General features: G+C 43.1%; 9 protein-coding genes across 9 annotated transcripts; 5 read left to right on the top strand and 4 right to left on the bottom strand.

The window, feature by feature from the left end:
- Window positions 1-1,117: 1,117 nt before the first annotated feature.
- Window positions 1,118-2,506, top strand: V2V93DRAFT_389551 (guanine nucleotide binding protein, alpha subunit; the record flags this gene model as incomplete). Its single annotated transcript, XM_066912363.1, has 6 exons — window positions 1,118-1,244; window positions 1,318-1,502; window positions 1,559-1,719; window positions 1,786-2,044; window positions 2,107-2,345; window positions 2,407-2,506. The coding sequence occupies 6 exons, from the start codon at window positions 1,118-1,120 to the stop codon at window positions 2,504-2,506; spliced, it is 1,071 nt and encodes a 356-aa protein (XP_066768662.1).
- A 710-nt stretch (window positions 2,507-3,216) lies between these two features.
- On the top strand, window positions 3,217-6,264 carry V2V93DRAFT_21340 (Cullin). The gene is made up of 7 exons (XM_066907027.1): window positions 3,217-3,302; window positions 3,358-3,374; window positions 3,444-3,514; window positions 3,581-3,654; window positions 3,729-3,896; window positions 3,951-4,092; window positions 4,154-6,264. Exons 2-7 carry the CDS (start codon window positions 3,361-3,363, stop codon window positions 5,851-5,853), a joined length of 2,169 nt encoding a protein of 722 aa, XP_066768663.1. The 5' UTR covers window positions 3,217-3,302; window positions 3,358-3,360; the 3' UTR covers window positions 5,854-6,264.
- V2V93DRAFT_362813 (uncharacterized protein) lies at window positions 5,929-8,011 on the bottom strand. Its single transcript, XM_066908438.1, has 3 exons — window positions 6,450-8,011; window positions 6,293-6,393; window positions 5,929-6,239 (listed from the first exon to the last, which is right to left on the bottom strand). Exons 1-3 carry the CDS (start codon window positions 7,678-7,680, stop codon window positions 6,087-6,089), a joined length of 1,485 nt encoding a protein of 494 aa, XP_066768664.1. The 5' UTR covers window positions 7,681-8,011; the 3' UTR covers window positions 5,929-6,086.
- V2V93DRAFT_362815 (uncharacterized protein) lies at window positions 7,955-9,939 on the top strand. The gene has a single exon (XM_066908439.1). It carries the CDS (start codon window positions 8,113-8,115, stop codon window positions 9,664-9,666), a length of 1,554 nt encoding a protein of 517 aa, XP_066768665.1. The 5' UTR covers window positions 7,955-8,112; the 3' UTR covers window positions 9,667-9,939.
- On the bottom strand, window positions 9,609-11,973 carry V2V93DRAFT_362816 (GDP dissociation inhibitor-domain-containing protein). The gene is made up of 4 exons (XM_066908440.1): window positions 11,717-11,973; window positions 11,437-11,567; window positions 10,298-11,380; window positions 9,609-10,233 (listed from the first exon to the last, which is right to left on the bottom strand). The coding sequence occupies exons 1-4, from the start codon at window positions 11,824-11,826 to the stop codon at window positions 9,905-9,907; spliced, it is 1,653 nt and encodes a 550-aa protein (XP_066768666.1). The 5' UTR covers window positions 11,827-11,973; the 3' UTR covers window positions 9,609-9,904.
- Window positions 11,974-12,110: 137 nt separating this feature from the next.
- V2V93DRAFT_362818 (uncharacterized protein) lies at window positions 12,111-13,502 on the top strand. The gene is made up of 3 exons (XM_066908441.1): window positions 12,111-12,242; window positions 12,310-12,635; window positions 12,710-13,502. Exons 1-3 carry the CDS (start codon window positions 12,195-12,197, stop codon window positions 13,137-13,139), a joined length of 804 nt encoding a protein of 267 aa, XP_066768667.1. The 5' UTR covers window positions 12,111-12,194; the 3' UTR covers window positions 13,140-13,502.
- On the bottom strand, window positions 13,319-14,856 carry V2V93DRAFT_341816 (Phospholipase/carboxylesterase/thioesterase). The gene is made up of 4 exons (XM_066907818.1): window positions 14,244-14,856; window positions 13,988-14,182; window positions 13,850-13,930; window positions 13,319-13,793 (listed from the first exon to the last, which is right to left on the bottom strand). The coding sequence occupies exons 1-4, from the start codon at window positions 14,418-14,420 to the stop codon at window positions 13,578-13,580; spliced, it is 669 nt and encodes a 222-aa protein (XP_066768668.1). The 5' UTR covers window positions 14,421-14,856; the 3' UTR covers window positions 13,319-13,577.
- A 102-nt stretch (window positions 14,857-14,958) lies between these two features.
- Window positions 14,959-16,553, top strand: V2V93DRAFT_362824 (uncharacterized protein). Its single transcript, XM_066908442.1, has 5 exons — window positions 14,959-15,137; window positions 15,210-15,291; window positions 15,362-16,034; window positions 16,088-16,375; window positions 16,426-16,553. Exons 1-4 carry the CDS (start codon window positions 15,072-15,074, stop codon window positions 16,116-16,118), a joined length of 852 nt encoding a protein of 283 aa, XP_066768669.1. The 5' UTR covers window positions 14,959-15,071; the 3' UTR covers window positions 16,119-16,375; window positions 16,426-16,553.
- V2V93DRAFT_362829 (uncharacterized protein) lies at window positions 16,249-17,434 on the bottom strand (the record flags this gene model as incomplete). The annotated part of the gene is made up of 2 exons (XM_066908443.1): window positions 17,051-17,434; window positions 16,249-16,978 (listed from the first exon to the last, which is right to left on the bottom strand). Coding segments are annotated over exons 1-2 (881 nt in total), but the record flags the coding sequence as incomplete, so codon positions are not given.
- Between the last annotated feature and the right edge of the window lie 90 nt (window positions 17,435-17,524).

Consider the following 17,524-nt stretch of genomic DNA (forward strand, 5'->3'; position numbering starts at 1 on the left):
AATGTAGTGGAGAAAGTCTGGTTGTTTGGCTGATTGGGCGGCTGGATGACATGCAGAGGCTCTGAATGCGGACTAGGTGGTATAGGTAATTGGAATTGTGATCGATCAGTAGGCGCACTAGTTGGTGAAGCTCTATGTGGCGCCAGACCTGGAGGGTAAGGTAGCATGCCCCCGGACGGTCGAGGAGGCGGGCACCCAAATGGGGTTAGAGGGCCCTGCTGCATTTTAGCAGCCCACTTGAACGTAGAACAGCAGTGTTGGCTAGCAAGTCTTGTAGATCTTTGATGTTCCGATTATGATACCTGGAAGGCTGGCACTGAATCAATCAGCCGTCAAGCTGGGAAGACTAGGCGATGAGGCAGAGTGAATCTAGATATAATCCAGTTATAGAATGCAGCAACATACAAGATATATGGCAGTCTACAGCAAACAAACGACTGGGGTGCCCGTCCAGAATGAGAATGTTGGTTAATAAGACCAGGTTTGGAGGGATATGCCTGTGGAAGAAGGTGCCCAACCGAGCTGGAATTTAGACTAGATGAGGGTCTGCCGCACGCGACGAGTCAGTTTACTATTGTAGGCCATGAACTTTTCTTCATGAACTGAGCGCGTTCCCAGTCTTTCATTTTGCGAGCTTCCGAGAGAGGATTTGAGAAGAATACATCAAATGCGATTGCCATAATATTTATCTTAGATTTATTGATATTAAATTATAAATTTTGGCAAAAACGCCTGAGAGAGCATGCGAATGGCCATTCGCATGCTCGGTAATTCTCGAACAAATCAATCAGTCATCTGACCAAAGACACTATACACTATATCTCTCTTTGATTTCGTTAACAGCAGATTGCCTTTGCACCGTATTCAGTAGTTTGCTGATATGTGCTAAGTAAATATACTTCCTGTCTTTGGGAGGAGTTCGACACGAATATCGATATTACCCGGCTCAGTTTGATCACGGACCACGCAGGGAAGGGCGATGAGATAGACAAACCGCTCAGATTGACTTCTTGCTGTCTGTCATTGTCCTCTCTCGCTCCATATCTCCTTTTTTGCTCCATATCATATTCGTCTCATTTGCTACTCTGCTACCAAGTGCTTATCTGTCAGCTTCACAATGGGTTCCTGCATGTCAAGCGAGGACCCGCATGGCATGGAGGAGCACAAGATCTCTGCCCAGATCGATAAGGTCCTAGAGGAAGATCAGCGGAAAGCACAGAAAGTCTGTAAAGTACTTTTGCTCGGTGAGTGCAATTCCTTCAACAATCTCTTGACTTTTTTGGTTTTAAAATAGATATTAATTGCTTCTTGAATAAGGCTCTGGTGAAAGCGGAAAGTCTACAATCGTCAAGCAGATGAAGATCATCCATCAGAACGGCTACGCAAAAGAGGAACTGGAATTATATCGACCTACAATATTCAAAAATCTTCTGGAGTCCATCAAAAATCTATTAGAAGGGATGGTTATAATTGAGCTTGAATTGAGCACTCCTGAAAATAAAGTGCGTGGCATTCTTCTAGTTACCTTGTGATAGCTAACTAAGTCGTCTTATATTAGGGATACATGGAGTATCTGATGGAAGTCCAAATCGACAATGATCCTTCGTCACGATTGGATCCAAAAATAAAAGAGGCTATAGATTCGATCTATAACGACTCAATAATGGCTCAAATTCTTGAACGACAAAACGAATTCTATCTCATGGACTCAGCCATCTAGTAAGAATGCGTTTCATGATGCTACTACTTCTACAACTGCTCATTGCTAATGCACAATCAATATAGCTTTCTTGATAGTACGGACAGAATCAGTATGCCGGATTATCTACCTACAGAATCAGATGTTCTTCGTGCGCGTATTAAAACTACTGGTATTTTCGAGACGCGATTCCCGATGAGTCAACTCATGATCCATATGTTTGATGTTGGTGGCCAGCGGAGTGAGAGAAAGAAATGGATCCACTGCTTTGAAGGAGTAACGCTCATCATCTTTTGCGTAGCATTGAGTGAATACGATCAGGTTCTTTTGGAAGATCCGGGGCAGGTTTGTGCAACATAGCTTCCAGTACTTTTGCTTTGCGGTGAAGCTAACCAAAACTATTTTAGAACCGAATGCTAGAGAGCATGATACTGTTTGACTCTATCGTCAATAGCAGATGGTTTGTTCGAAGTAGTATTGTCCTATTCCTGAATAAGGTCGATGTGTTTCAACAAAAGCTTAAGAAGGTTCCTCTGGGAGACTGGTTTAACGACTACGATGGTGGCGATGACTTAAATAAGGCAGCGAAATTTATTTTATGGAGATTCACGCAGCTTAATCGCTGTGGACTAAAGATTTATCCTCAGTAAGTACATGCTTGATAGAGCGAATATTTATATAGAACTTGTTAACATTTGCTCTACTAGTCTCACTCAGGCAACAAACACAGGTAATATCCGACTTGTCATGGCCGCTGTCGAGGAAACTATTCTGCAGAATTCACTGAAAGATTCCGGTATTATTTGATTTTATTGCGGAAAAGATGTTATTGTTGATCAATTCCGATTGAGTGGTTTCAAGTGATCTAAAGCCCATTCAGGGCGGCATCCGATTTATGCGCTTGTGCGTTTTTTTTTCTTATTAATGTGCATTTGTTACTTTGGTTGTTTATAAATTGTATAGTAAATTGCTTTTGGATGGTTATATTACTTCGATAGATCTGCATAAATGAGTTTAGTACTCAACAATCGAAAGAGCCAATCTAGTCTCCAGCCAGTCATGAGTCTTTTGTTGGATAATGTGTTGAAGCATAACAGTAAATTTCGATAACCTTGACGTTGAGAAGATTCGTCTCCAGATGATGCTTGAACTAACCGGGCGTGCGCCTCCTTGAAAAGGTACGCGAGATCCGAGGGTTGGGGCCCACGCCATCTATCGAGCTTCGTGATCGCGTTTGGACCACGTTAAGCGCACCTCACCCCCTTCTACTTCCTACTTCCTAGGCCTACCTTCTTGGCTTGTGACATCTTTTCGAAATATCCAGTATGGCCGCTAGAGAACCGAATGATGCCCTGGCAGCAACGTAAGTGTATCTAATCTACTTCATGCATTTCACAGCTTGAACGGAACTCTATACACCGAGCCGACGATTCTTGATTTACTTCCGGATCACCCTCGCCGTGTCTTGCTCAATCAGCGAACTGATTTATCAATGAGTTTGACGTTTTAACTAACTTAATCATATTAAAGATGGGCTATTGTTGAAGTCGGAATTGACAAAGTCCTCGCCAAGGACCTCGAGGAGGGACTGACATCCGCTTTGGTATGATCTTGATTCATTATGTTCTTTTCATAAACTTCAGCTAACATTTTTCTAGTACATGAAAATTTATACGTATGATTCGTTTATTGGGAATGTATGATAGGGATTCCGATTAATGACTAACCCGCTTGTGTGCCACAGCGCTATCTATCAGTTCTGTACTGCAACGCGGCCGACACAGCAGATTGGAGCTCCCCAGGCGGCTCGAGGAGGTATGACTTTTCGCAATTTATATTATTAGTAGTTTTATGTTTTAAATTACTAAAATCTTCTTTCAGCTCAGCTACTGGGTGCTGACCTCTACAACAATCTCGTCGAGTACCTTAAGAGGCATTTATGTCAAATCCGAATTGTAAGAGTCTTATTATATTCTTGTCGAATTATGTAGAGCTGCTTCTTACTAATATGTTATATTTAAATTACTAGAAAGCAAGTGAATACAGCGATGAGAGTCTTATCAAATATTACATTCGCGCTTGGAATCGTTACACTACCGGTGCTAGATATCTGAATCACATATTCGAGTACCTTAATCGTCATTGGGTGAAGCGGGAACGCGATGAGGGCCGAAGAAATGTGTACGATGTGAATACAGTATGTAAAAGCAAGCAGCTTCGTAATTAAGTTTTGATGCTAATAGAATGACAGTTATGCCTGGTTCGATGGAGGACAGAAGTTTTTGATGCAATACAGGAAGATTTGATGGACGCTGTCAAGAAATTGATTGAGCATCAGCGTAATGGGGAAAATATCGAGAATTCCAGCATCAAGAATGTGGTTGGATCATTTGGTATGACAGATTGCCCTACTTTTTATCTTATTGGCTCCGCGTAGCTAACTGTTTTATGAAGTCTCACTTGGACTAGATGAACACGATGCGAAAAAGGTCAGTCTTGCTGTATACAAAACATATTTTGAGGTGCCATTTATCGCCGCTACCGAAGCATACTATAAAGATGAATCAGCGCGATTTATAGCGGAAAATAGCGTTGTCGAATATATGAAGAAGGCAGAAACTCGTCTTCAGGAAGAGGCCGGCCGCGTTCAGCTTTACCTGCACCAAAGCACGGAAAAGGTTTTAATGCGCACTTGCGAGGCTGCTCTCATCTCAGATCATGCTCATTTGCTCCGCGATGAATTTTTGAAGCTGTTAGAGGTTGACAGGCAAGATGACTTAAAACGCATGTTTTCTTTGCTTTCGCATATTAGTGATGGACTTGTTCCCTTACGCGTCAAATTTGAGGCCTACGTCCGCAAGCAGGGCTTGGATGCGATTGAGAAACTTGCCAATCTTGAAGGAGAGAACCTGGAACCCAAGTCTTATGTTAGCGCACTTCTTGAAGTCTACAGACAATACAGCCATCTTGTTAAGTATGCATTTAACAATGATGCTGATTTTGTCAAATCTCTGGACAATGCTTGTCGCGATTTTATCAACAGAAACAAAGTGTGCAGCGCCTCTCCTGCCAAATCGCCTGAACTGCTTGCGAGATATGCTGATTCTTTACTCAAAAAGAGCGGTAAGGCTGCCGAAGATAGTGACATTGAGTCAAAGCTCAGCGACATTATGACAGTCTTCAAATATGTTGATGACAAGGATGTGTTTAATAAATTCTATACCAGAATGCTTTCTCGACGTCTGGTGCATGGCACCTCAGCTTCAGAAGATGCCGAAGCTAGTATGCTTTCCAAACTCCAGGAAGTTTGCGGTACCGATTATGTGGCCAAATTGCAGAGCATGTTTTCTGACATGCGAACTTCTGCCGATCTCCAGACAGAGTTCAAAGACATTTTGGCGGCCAACGTTGGTGCGAACGAGACTCTGATTGACTTCTCTATTCTTGTTCTCAGCTCTGGTCATTGGCCTTTGAGTGCTGTTGATACTCCTTTCAATGTACCTGATGAGCTCATCAAGCCATATGAACGGTTCCAACCGTTTTACGACCAAAAGCATCAGTCTCGAAAACTTAACTGGCTTTGGAATTTGTCTAAGGGTGAATTAAAGGTCAATTACGTGAAGGGTCCTGCTCGTGTTGGATACACATTCCAGGTTTCCACTTTTCAAATGGCCATTTTATTGCCATTCAATAATAGCGATACCTATTCGTTTGAGCAGCTGAGTCAGATTACGGGTCTTACGAGAGAGTATCTTGTTGGATCCCTTATGCCTTTGGTTAAAGCCCGCGTGCTGTCGCTAGATGGCGGAGAAATTGGTGACGCAGGAAGCAAATATTCCCTCAATATGGATTTTAAGAACAAGAAAGTGCGAGTCAACTTGAACATCCCCATCAAATCAGAGCATAAACAGGAGACCGAGGCCACACACAAGACTATTGAAGAGGATAGAAAGATGTTAATGCAGAGTGCTATTGTACGAATTATGAAAGCCAGAAAGCAGCTCAAGCACGTCGTGTTGGTGCAAGAGACTATTGCCCAAATTAAGTCTCGCTTTACTCCCAAGATCCCCGATATCAAAAAGAGTATTGATTTTTTGATTGAGAAGGAATATTTAGAGCGCATCGATGGCGACAAGTATCAGTATCTTGCTTGATCAAGATGTTAGTGGGTATCAGGGGCCAGATGTGCATTTAAATGGGTGAAGAGTTTTCTTTTTGTTTCCAACTGGTTGTGTCATATGCAGTTTTAGTGTCAATTCAAATAAAGAATATAAAATAAGACTAGCCTGCTATTTTATAGCAATTGCCTAGATGATTTGCTATTTATTAATTGCAAGGGATCTTAATCATTGCCAAAATATTACAATAGTTCCTCCAGCAGTTAAGTCTATCGACGGCTGCTTCCACTAGCGCGTTCTACCACGCGGAAAATACTGACTGTAAATGTCATGACCCACATCAACAAGACCAAAAACAAAAACGACGCTAATCCACGCTGCCGTCTGCAAATGCGGCCATTATACGGAGTATCGTCCGGTTCCTAGAACGCTATTAGCTTAGTTCAATGAGAATGTTAAAGAGTGATGCACTTACGGATGTTACTGATTTGCAAACCCACTGATTATCGTAAAGCGTATTAAACGTCAAAGCAAGGTTCGCTGATGAAAATATGATGAAGACGAGATCAAGCATTACTAGCAGATACATGTTAGGTCAAATCAAGCAAAGAAGGTTAAGTTGCAATACATACAGAGTTTGACTTTATCTTTTGCGTCTCTCAAACCTAGAGGTTTACCAGAATATTCGTCGTAAGTGATGTAAACCAAATAGATCAATGCGCATGATTGGACACAGATAGCCATGATCGTAGAAGGTTTTTGACTGAGATACTCGTCCGAAGAATTTTTTGTGAAGTGGTGAATACTAGATGCGAGCGCTAATGCCAACATTGAGAGAACAAAGATGCCGGCTCTGAGAGTCATAGGAACATAAGGATTGTTGAGAAGCATCACTCGAAAATTTAATTTCCATCGAGACCGCTTTCGTCGTGCCGCCAAATCTGCTGTCATCATGAAATGAGAGTTAACACTACTTTGCGAGAAAGTCGATGGAACTTCACTATTCAAGGACCGAGAGTCTGCGTGCCCATGATGACGACGAGCAGATACAGCGTTCTCGGGAACGGCCAAAGTATCTGGTCGACCTGAGTCTATATCTGAACTGGAGTGATTTTGTGCCGGATTCCAAGATCCACTCAAGTCCATCTGCTTTTCCAAGTCTTGTATATCTATAATTTGTCGCTTTTTATGAAAGAAAGAGGTTGAAGCCATTCCTGGAATAGTGTGGGTGTAAGATTCATCACCAGATCTATACAATCCAGTGTGACTCCCTATGTGTTCACCTGACTCTGCACTCTTGTCATGAGACAAACTTCCTTCAAGATCTCGGGCAGAATTTACAGATTCGTCCATTCTGTCATTGTCGTTGCGAATTAATCGCTCCCTAGCAGCACCAACATTCCCAAGCACATTCGACATATTTTGAAGGTCATTCTCTGTTTTGGTCTGCCCAGGAAGCTGCGAATGCGTAACAAATTCTTTCCATCTTGAAATTCCTGATTGTTGCGGTCCTTCCGGAACTGAATGTAACGGCACAGTAGTTTTTGTAGCTGCCAGTATAGGAGAAGGAGGTACTTGGCTTGTAGCCGATATTTTTGATGATTCGCTATCTTGACCTATGGCGTCAGACGAGGTAGAAGGAGAAGATGCGTTGTTTGGAGATGCGGTGTTTTTGGCTGTGGATGACTTCTTCTCAAGGTGAGCTGCCCATACCGGCACCGAATTCGGCTTCAATAGAACGACTGGACCTTGATGTTTAGCAACAGAGCTACTACTGACATTTGTATTATTTGGACTCGGTTGACTAGCTGAGGTTGATGCCTGCTGCACGGCAAGGCTATCGGTACTAGTTGGAGAAGGCATGACGTCAGGCTATATCAACCAGCCAGTCACAGCTTGCCAGCTTGGGAAATCCAAACAATAGCTCAGCAGCTTAAAGCAAATAACGATGTATATCTATAATTGCTGCGGTAAATAATAATATCTTCGCCGAGAAATGCAAGTAATGTTGAGCAGACCGTATCAAAATCGTATTCAATCGTATATTTGGGGAAGACTGTTGATGAACGAGCGGCGCGTTTAAAATTCTGCCAACCCGCGGCTCAAAATCTATTTGAAGGTTTTCAGTCAACCAGTGGTCAAAAGAGCCAGTGCTATTTGATTATCTGCTTATATTGTAGATAGACCTGAATCATTTACAAGCTTAACTGGATGCTAAAGAGTCAGACCTTGTCATATATGCAGTAAAGTTTGCTAAGCAATAGCTAAGCTTAGACTTACCATCTTCAACATAATATGGCACCAAATTCAACCACTAAACCATCACCTGTACCATCTGGCACAGTAGTGAGCTCTAAAGATTTGCTATGGGTCTTAGTATTTGTACAGAGACAATGTGAATTCAATCTGAATCATTTCCAAGCCGCGATGTTGAATCTGATATTTCAACCCAATATCAACTCTTCCAGTATCATGCGCGCAGATATCTTATATGACTCTGAAAATATTGAAAAATATCGCACCGACTCTGTCGATTTAGAGGAATCTAAAGAGTATCTATCTCAAGAAAGTGTCATTTGTGAGGGTCTTATAGACGGCAGGATATTGCCATCAGCGGCTCCCAGTCGGCGGATTCTGCGTGTATTGGTTCCTAGAAACCCAAACAAAGACGACAGCATGATTCAGTCCTGTTTGCTATTTCAATCAGAGGGGTCAAGTTCTATACTATATGCGCCTCATTTGAAAGACGAAAGTTCTACGCCATATTATCATCCAGCGGTTTCCGGAATTTGTCTACACTATATCAAAGACAGAGACTCGAAGGCACTTGGCGAGCTTAGATTATACTACCGTCACTTTCCTTCCTCGGATTCAAAAATTCAAACTTCCTCCATTTCCAATCGTTTAGAGAGAACGGCGTTAAGGCTCATTACCACCGCTTATCGTCATTCAACAGGCACCATGAACGGATACGAGAAGCGTGTGCATCACGATGTCGTCGTTGACAAAGTCGCTTTCCAGAATCGATATATAGAGTTGAAGAACAAGCACGCTAGATTTCTTGTGGATAATTGGGTTGAATCTACCGATCCGAAAAAGCATGTTTTTGAAGATCTTTCTATCGCGGCATTCTTGATTGAGCTTTGGCTGGCACGACTTGGTCGAGACGTCAGGACGATGACTTTTGCCGACTTGGGTTGTGGAAATGGTTTACTAGTTTACATTTTAATTGCTGAGGGTTACAGAGGATATGGAATTGAGGCTCGCAGACGCAAAACCTGGGATATTTTTCCACAAAGTGTTCAAGATTGCTTATTCGAACAGGTTCTGGTACCATCCTTATGTTTTGACGATGAGCAAGCCAAAGGTGATCACATTTCAGAAAAGAGCAGTCGATTTCATGATGGGCAATTTCCACCGGGAACATTTCTTATTGGTAATCACTCAGACGAGCTAACACCCTGGATTCCTCTTCTCGGACATCCTTTCATCGTGATCCCGTGCTGCTCCCACTCTTTCGCCGGAGCAAAATATCGATATCCTACATCAGTATCTTCAGATAAATTTTTGGATAAGGCTACAGGCCAGCAAAAACTGAGTACGTATGGGGCATTGGTCGAATACGTCGCCCGTATTTCAAGCGAAGTAGGCTGGAAAGTTGAGCGTGAAATGCTACGAATTCCTAGTACCAGAAATGCATCGATTATTGGTTTTGACAAACTAGAGACTGGTGGATTTTCTGGAAAACAACGGTTCTCCCCTAAGGAAATTTTGAAGCGAGATGGCGGTGCCGCTGGGTTTGTTGAAAACGTGTCTGCGTTGATGTCAAAAAATCCTCGATCCCATTAAAATTTTTCCGTATGAAATATTGTACGTTAGTCATTTGATCTATTTGGGCATGGAGTTGTGAATAATTTTTTATATGAAAAGTTCATTATTGTATAGATTATTAACAGCTGTATTAAACACAAACTCCCTTCCGTTTAAATATATAGGATTGCCATGATGGTTAGGAACTAATCTTCAAACCCGTTCAATCCCATTGCTTTACAAAAATTGAAAAAACCTCTTTCTTTGGATACGATGTTTAGATGGTCATCTCTCCAGCCACCTCCTCGTCAAAATCAGGATGGTCACCAAGTTCTTCGTCGTCAATGTCAGCAACGTCCCCAATACTTGTATCAGGAGGGTTACCAGTAGCTGTAGCATCGTCATCTTCGTCCTCAAAGTCTACTTCAAAGAAATCTTCGGTAGTTCCCGTGACACCTTCGTATATGGCCTGCGCTCGTGTAACGACGCCATCGTATACAATGTCTATTGAAGGAGCAGGCACGTATATTGTCTTTGATCCAGGCTGTGGTGGAGGCACTGTGACTTTTTGCGTATATGTAAGTTTCAAAAGATACTTCAGAGATTCTAGAATAGGGTGTTAGAGGCATGATCAACATAGAGAGTTTCTGAAATATATCTAATAGCGCACCTTTTGGAGTAAAGTTCCGTAAACTTTCGCCTAACCGCACAGACGATACAACAGGCATTCCATTGGGCAAATAAGCAATATCTTCTTCGCTAACATCAAATTCAAAGTCCTCGGTTGATTCGCGAAGAATACTTTCCTCCATCTTCTCCAGAGCTAGGAAAAGGTCTTTGCGCCCTTGTTCTCCGCTCTCTTGCGTTGACAAATACCATACGGCCTGGCCTAAAGGTACTTGACCGCTTCCACTGCCAAGTACAAGAGCTTGGACGGCATACTTGTTTCCGTCCAAAGTCTCGGGAGGGAAGACAACGATTGCGGCAGATTCACCTTCTGCAAACCACTCTTTGCAGTCCTTCTCGACAACGGCTACCATTCTTGTGATTTCACGACTGCTAGGAAGTAATCCATAGCTTGTAATCAGTTTTTCTGTGACCTTGATTTTCTCACCGTTATCAAGAACAGCGACTCCGCTCTCATCGTCGAAACTGCTTAATTTTGTTCCTAATCTGTAGACAGCACCGGCTACAGCCGCAGACCGACAGAATCCTTGCGCTATCTCACCACCGGATCCATACATAGAATACATAGCCGGAAAGTTTCCATATACCTGCATTGAGGAGAGATAGCGCTTAATCCGATCAAGTGCCAATTCAGTAGGAGACGACGGCGACGAAAGTAAAGCGATTGAATGCACCAACTCCACGATTTGTGGCTCGTCAAGATTGAATTTCTCTTTCAAGAATAATGAGATCGGTTTACCCTTATACTCAAGCCATACATCAGGTGTCTCGTCCCATATAACGACGAATTTCATGAATCGCATGAGACTTCGCTTAGTGAGTAAAGTTAGGTTCTGACTGGTGAAGATGTCTTCTTTGGTACCGGGAACTTTTTCAAACGAATCTTGTTCAAATGTATGGAAGGACCCAAGGGGTTTGAATTCCAAATATCTTGAGACGCGGCTCTGAATAAGTAAGTTGAGAAGATCGGCTCGGGTAAATAAGACGTGCGGACTGATATCGATAGCGTATTTTCGAGGATCCAAATTACGGGAAATGTACAGATAGGCATTTGAAAATGGAGTATCTGTAAAGAAATTAGATTACGAATTAAACCCACAACACTCAGCTGATGGAGCATACCATTTGTAGCAGGACTGTTGATCTTATCTGTCCATGCTTTTAACTCCTCAAGGTTGAGCGAAGCCCACAGACCACCGTAAAACGGGTTTGGGTCTAAATGGAGTACATTTGTTCCTTGCCATGCTAGAGCTCTGTTTAAAAGCAATAATAGTTAGTAGACATATATAGAAAAAAATTTTGTCACTCGAGGTGTAACCAAGAGAAATCGAGCAATTCTTTCCAAATGAGCCAACAAACAGCAAATAGAAGAATACCGCGAGTCAACAATAAGGTCACATACGCAGCTACAATACTCTCAACAAGACCTGTGCCGTAAACAAGGACGTCGCAAGAGTCAGGCGGAGTGTTCGGAGATGCCGCTGGGACTTTGGATGATGAAGCAGAAGCCATCACCGGCAGCTAGAAAGTCTTCAGAGTAGAAACAGAGTGGAGACAGCAAGTATCAAGTAGTCAGCGTATAAACAAGTTGGCAATTACGCGCTTGCTTGGGGATTAGTTGCTGAAAGAAGGAGAAGTATAGGAAAATATGCAGCGAGGAGCTAATCTGATTGCGGGGCGGCGAGGATACCGCGCGCAGTCCCTCATTCTCTAATCACATCACGTGACTAGGGCTTCCTGCGGCTCCGACTGGATGAATTTAAGTACTTCAAGGACATTTACAACAGCTTTATTACCATTGTACTAGTTGACATTCTTTCTGTCGTATTTCTGATACTGACGGCTGTCATTTGACTTGAAGGAGCATACTGGAATAGAAAATGGCGTCTCAGAAACCGCAAATTGACGAGATCAATATACCTTTAATGGTTTGTGCTCGCCTAGGCGTAGGCAGTTCTTCCTTGCCTCCATGCTAACTACTTTCTTCACTCACAGAGCCTCTCATTGCTCGAGGATATACTCCAACCTCTTACGCACGATATATTTTTGGCGGCATTTACACGAGAAAAGAGAAGTAGGCTTCCATGTCCTGCCTGCGGAGCTATTCACAACTCGCGTGCCTCATCAACCTCCCTGTCGAGCCTCGGAAAGGGTAACTATATCAACAGACCAGGTGTCGATATCTACGGTCAAGCAAAGCAGCAGGCTTCTGACTCTAATTCGTACTTTGACTGCTCAAACTGTTCGAGAAAGATTGCGGCATCGAGATACGCTGCGCACCTCGAAAGATGCCTAAGCGGTCGAAGTGCAAGAACTAGAGCGTACGTATACTTTTTCGTGTCGCGCTTAATGAGTCGAATATAGGGGACGATAGCTAATATGCTGATTACGTTAGGAATGCGAATAATTCTCTGGGCGCTAATAGCGTGGCTTCTCCCATGTCTATGTCCCCTTCGTCTCCCTACGCAACTGAAGATGAACCCGTATCTGCGAAGCCAGCATCCAAAAAGCGCAAGATCGCCAGCTCCAAAAAATCGGGAAAGAAGCTTTCGTCTGCAAACATGTCAGACGGCGGGTACGCTGACATAGGATCGACTGTGGTTGTCGCGAACCGCACGTCTCTCAGAGGAAGCAAACGAACAGGAGACAAGACATTGCCAGGTCTTAGCTCTCCTCAAAAATCACAAGTTACAAAATTTCTTGACCGAGCGGGAAGTCCGCTAATTCAAATATTGTCTGATAGCGACCAAGAAGCCAAAAGTTCAAACAATCAGTCAAGCTCATCCAAATCGGTTAAGGTAGAGCTCTCATCCGACAGCGAATGATATCTGCCCCTCTCCCTCCCCGCGCACCCCGAATATTATGTGTTCTCATTACGTGACGCGGTGAATTGAAGTATCATGACGCGATACTTCATCTTCTATGATGCATTCTAGGAGTTTTTTGGTTTCTTCGTGTTAAAGCCTGGCGAACCTGATAGTAAGCGCGTAAGTTTGCGCACGTTGAGAGCTTTGACAGGTTTCTGAGCTTGTGTTATGTTGTAGTCGCATCATGCTGAGTTATATTGGCATTTTTAATATAATTTATGTTTGAAAATGAAGTGGATTAGTGTAACTGTATAAAATAAAGGCGTTGCAGAGATCTGACGCAGTCATAGACAGATATATATATATATTTATCAAATGCACGAGACTCATAGTATACAGGTTAAGAAACCTTGTGATTAATAAAATCAGTTGGAAAAAATACAATAGTCTGCTCAATCATTCAGGAATGGTTTTCTTCAAAAACTCGAGCACATGCGCAATCTCTGCAGGAGAGGCACTGTGCGCAAGGCCTTGGTATTCATGGAATTCGCAAGGAACACCTAGCTCGGCAAGTTTCGTTTTTGAAAAGACTGCATATTCGTATTTAACAACCTGATCTGCGGTTCCGTGACCGACAAAGAATGGCAATTTGATGCCATGTGTTTGGTGAAGCTAGATAGTTCGAGTTTTAGAAGTATTCGGCGAATAGTACAAAAAAGTCCAATTACCTCGCTAATTTTTGAGCGCATCGGAATAAATCCGGATAAACCGACAACTCCAGCGTATTTAGCATCGGTTGTCAGTCCAGCCTGATAATAGGTTAATTTAAATTCGTTCGAACAAACCTGTCTGAGGCTTTAACATACTAGTAAGCTGATAGCGCAGCCCTGACTGAATCCACCGATCACTATTCTGTCGGGGGAGATTCCTTCCTTGACTTCATCTGCAACAAATGCTTTCAATCTATCGACGCTCTTCCACATCCCCTGTGAGTCTTCCTGAGACTCGATCTTGTCAAAGGAGGTGAGGTCAAACCACGACGGCATTTCCATACCAAAGTTCTAAAAGAGCCAAAGGCAATCAATAAACAAACGCAATATAGCGGAGTATGAATGAACTCACCACGGTGACCCTCTGAACTGGCGCATTTGGAAACACGAATTTGACATGGTCAAGCACTTTCAACTTTCTATACTCCTCAGCAAGAAATCTCCATCCATTGCCAGAGTCTCCGAGACCATGCATAAAAATGACAGTAGCGGTATGTTTTTTTAAAGCGGGAACAGTAACAGCTGACATTGAGCTAGTCGTCTCAGGTTTGTTTGTCGATACTTGCGTTGGTTGTGTCTGAGAGATTTCTCCAGAAGCAGGGCTGGCGCGAAAGAGAGGAGCCACGAGATAGAGAAGGGCCAGGCAGGATACCAATAGCAAGAGCAAGCGCCGGAAGGTTGAGAGTCGAGACAGTTTGACTGACTATAAATGAGAGAGCAACGAATTGTTTGTTTCGATGACAGTAGTCTTCAATTGATTGATTCAGGAGTCGGCAATGCGGCGGTCGAGAAAGGACTAGTTTCACGTCTTCAGGAAGAGTAGGCTATAGTAGTATGATAATGGGCTACAATAACTGATTTCTGGTCGTCATGAGTATTGGAATACTTCTGATTTGTATTTGACTTATTGACTTATTGACTTATTGACAATATGGATTCTATTTTATTTATCTCATATTCCTAAGCCTGCCGTCGAACTATCAATTCTCTTCACTACTTTGTGAAGCCACTCCAGGAGTAGGGTTTCCTGGTGCAGCATGAGCAGCCCTGCTCTTCACGCCGCGGCATATTTGGTTCCCTCACAGCAGTCGCAGAATCACGCTCAGAGTCTTAGTCTTTTGGACACTGGAGATTATCAAGGATAATTCAGATACCTTTGCAGTTGATATAGAGACCCATAATGTCGTCCTCAGCTAACCGGTCGGCCGATTACGATGCCTTGATTGATGTCGACGCCGAGGGCGGTGTACGTTTGCACATCTTCTGATTGATTGATCGCAATTCTTATTCAGATTCTAACTTTGTTATGTTATTATAGATGGACCTGGGAGAAACTGACTTGGAGTTTCATGACTTTCACACGGGCGACAATATCCAAGGCAAGATTCCTGCCAGTCAGAGTATGTACCCATATCCAATGACGGCTTTATGTTTTCAAATTTATCTGACTTTTCGACTCTTATGAATCAGCCCGCTACGAGCCACCCACATCAATCGAGAATGACCCAGATCGGCCAGTAAGCATCTGGTCAATTCGTTTTTACCAACAATTTTTTGACGTTGAAACCGGCGACGTGACACGACGATGCCTTTACGCTTTATATCCTCGTGTTTCTTTTCTGGAGACCATCGGTGACAACCCAGATCTTTACGGCCCTTTCTGGATCGCGTCAACCGTAATTGTCGTTTTATTTTTCTCTTCCACTATTGCAGGTGCTATTGCTTCTCATGTCGCCGGCGTGCGGTACGAATATAACTTTGGCTTGCTCTCGGCTGCAGCCGCGTTGATGTACGGTTACACATTTGTCGTTCCCATTATTCTCTGGGGTGTTTTAAAATGGTACAAATCCGAAAACGCACGTCTTCTCGATTGTGTAGCTCTCTACGGATATGCAAACACAATCTGGGTCCCAGTCGCGCTCGTCTCAACATCACCCATCGAAATTTTCAACTTCCCTACTATTTCAAACGTCGTTAGATGGATTTGTACTGCTATCGGCTTTGCTGTTTCAACCACATTTTTGGTTAGAAATTTGTACCCGACTCTTATGAGTACTGAGGCAAAGACAGCCCGAATCTTGCTTGTCGCTGTTGTTCTTGGGCATGTGGTTCTTGCTTTCGTCGTCAAGCTTGTGTTCTTTGCGTATGTTTTTTTAATAGTATAAGAATAGCGGTGGTTGCTGACGTGTTATTTAGATACTCAATCGAAGACAATACCGCTAATTGAAAGCTGACTTTTGCCGGAGGAAATCATCAGCACAGCTGATCGTAGTCAAACTTGGTGACCCTGTAAAGTGGTGCGATCTTTACATTGAATAATTGTCGGACTACAAACTGAGGTAATGACAATATATGTCAAGATAAATTATGACAAGATAAATGTTTTATCTTGAAATTATGATATTTACTGTTGCACGTATTTGACAAATTAGATTTGCGCAGTTACTCAAATAAATAGAATGCTAAATCCCGCTGAGCGAAGAAGTCTGAAACCACTGATATAACCAAATCAATCGTAGCTAACGATGTGTTAGAGAGCGTTTCCTGTAAATATGTTAGCAGTCAAGTCAGCTATGCCTAACTCTAACATTACGTACGGAAGTCTGCTTCACAGACATACATTTCTGGCAGAGTTGTCGTAGAATGGAAATTTCATGCGCAGGAACAATGTCTGCAACACGCACAAGAAGTGCGTATAACCAATTTGACATTTCTAAAGACATGCTTCCGGTGATCCATCGCTGGTAGTACTTGAATAAACGAAATACATCCTCCTGCTCGAGAATGGATAACGTTTTCATGCTGGGTGGATGCTCGGGCGACTGGATAAACTCGCGCCATGAGCTTAGACTTGAAGGTAGTTCGGATCGGGTTAGAGAAGGAGACTGACTAGCACACGATGATGTAAAGACTGATCTTGATATCTTGTATTGCTTCATAGTGTATTCATGCCATTTCTTGCTTACTGCAACATCTCGCAGTATCGATTGTGAGTCGCAAGGTTCTGACGGCTGGGCTTGGCTGGTAGGTTGTGATCGCTGTGGCCTTGATGCTCTGACGAAACTCGGTCGACTGTCAGCCTCTCGCCTGCAGAACATGGTTAGCAACTGCACAATTGCACAATCCAAAATCTTGAAATGTACAAGCAATATCACCGACCTTACTGATAGCAGATAAGACACTGCATCTTCCGGTAGCGCGCTGCTCTCCTCTTCATAATTCAGTGCGACAGCAGATGTCGATTGCGCAGCTATAGGCAATGCCCCACGCTGACCAGTAAGTAAATTTAATGGTCCAGCCGTAACTGATCCTAATCGAATGGTTGCACTCCGGGGTTTATATGTCGCCTGCTGTTCATCACTGTCTGCGTCGTCGGATAACTCTTCGTCATCGTCTTCTTCGTACATGTCGCCCACATTTGAGATATCAACCTCGAGCCCAACAAGGCCATGTCCTGTCGCTATTCTCTTATCTTCATCTTCCTCAGGGTAAACATCCGATGCAGATCGCTTCAAACCAGACATGAAGACTGCTTCAAATCAGTTTTATAAATTTTGCCTCTAGAGGAATCACGACGCGTAGATAAAATTAAAGTTTAAATAACAGCATAAATGCACAGGCCGCGATCGCTAC

The sequence above is a fragment of the Kockiozyma suomiensis genome, assembly GCF_038497685.1.
Source record: "Kockiozyma suomiensis strain NRRL Y-17356 unplaced genomic scaffold V2V93scaffold_1, whole genome shotgun sequence".
Classification (NCBI taxonomy): Eukaryota; Fungi; Ascomycota; class Lipomycetes; order Lipomycetales; family Lipomycetaceae; genus Kockiozyma; species Kockiozyma suomiensis.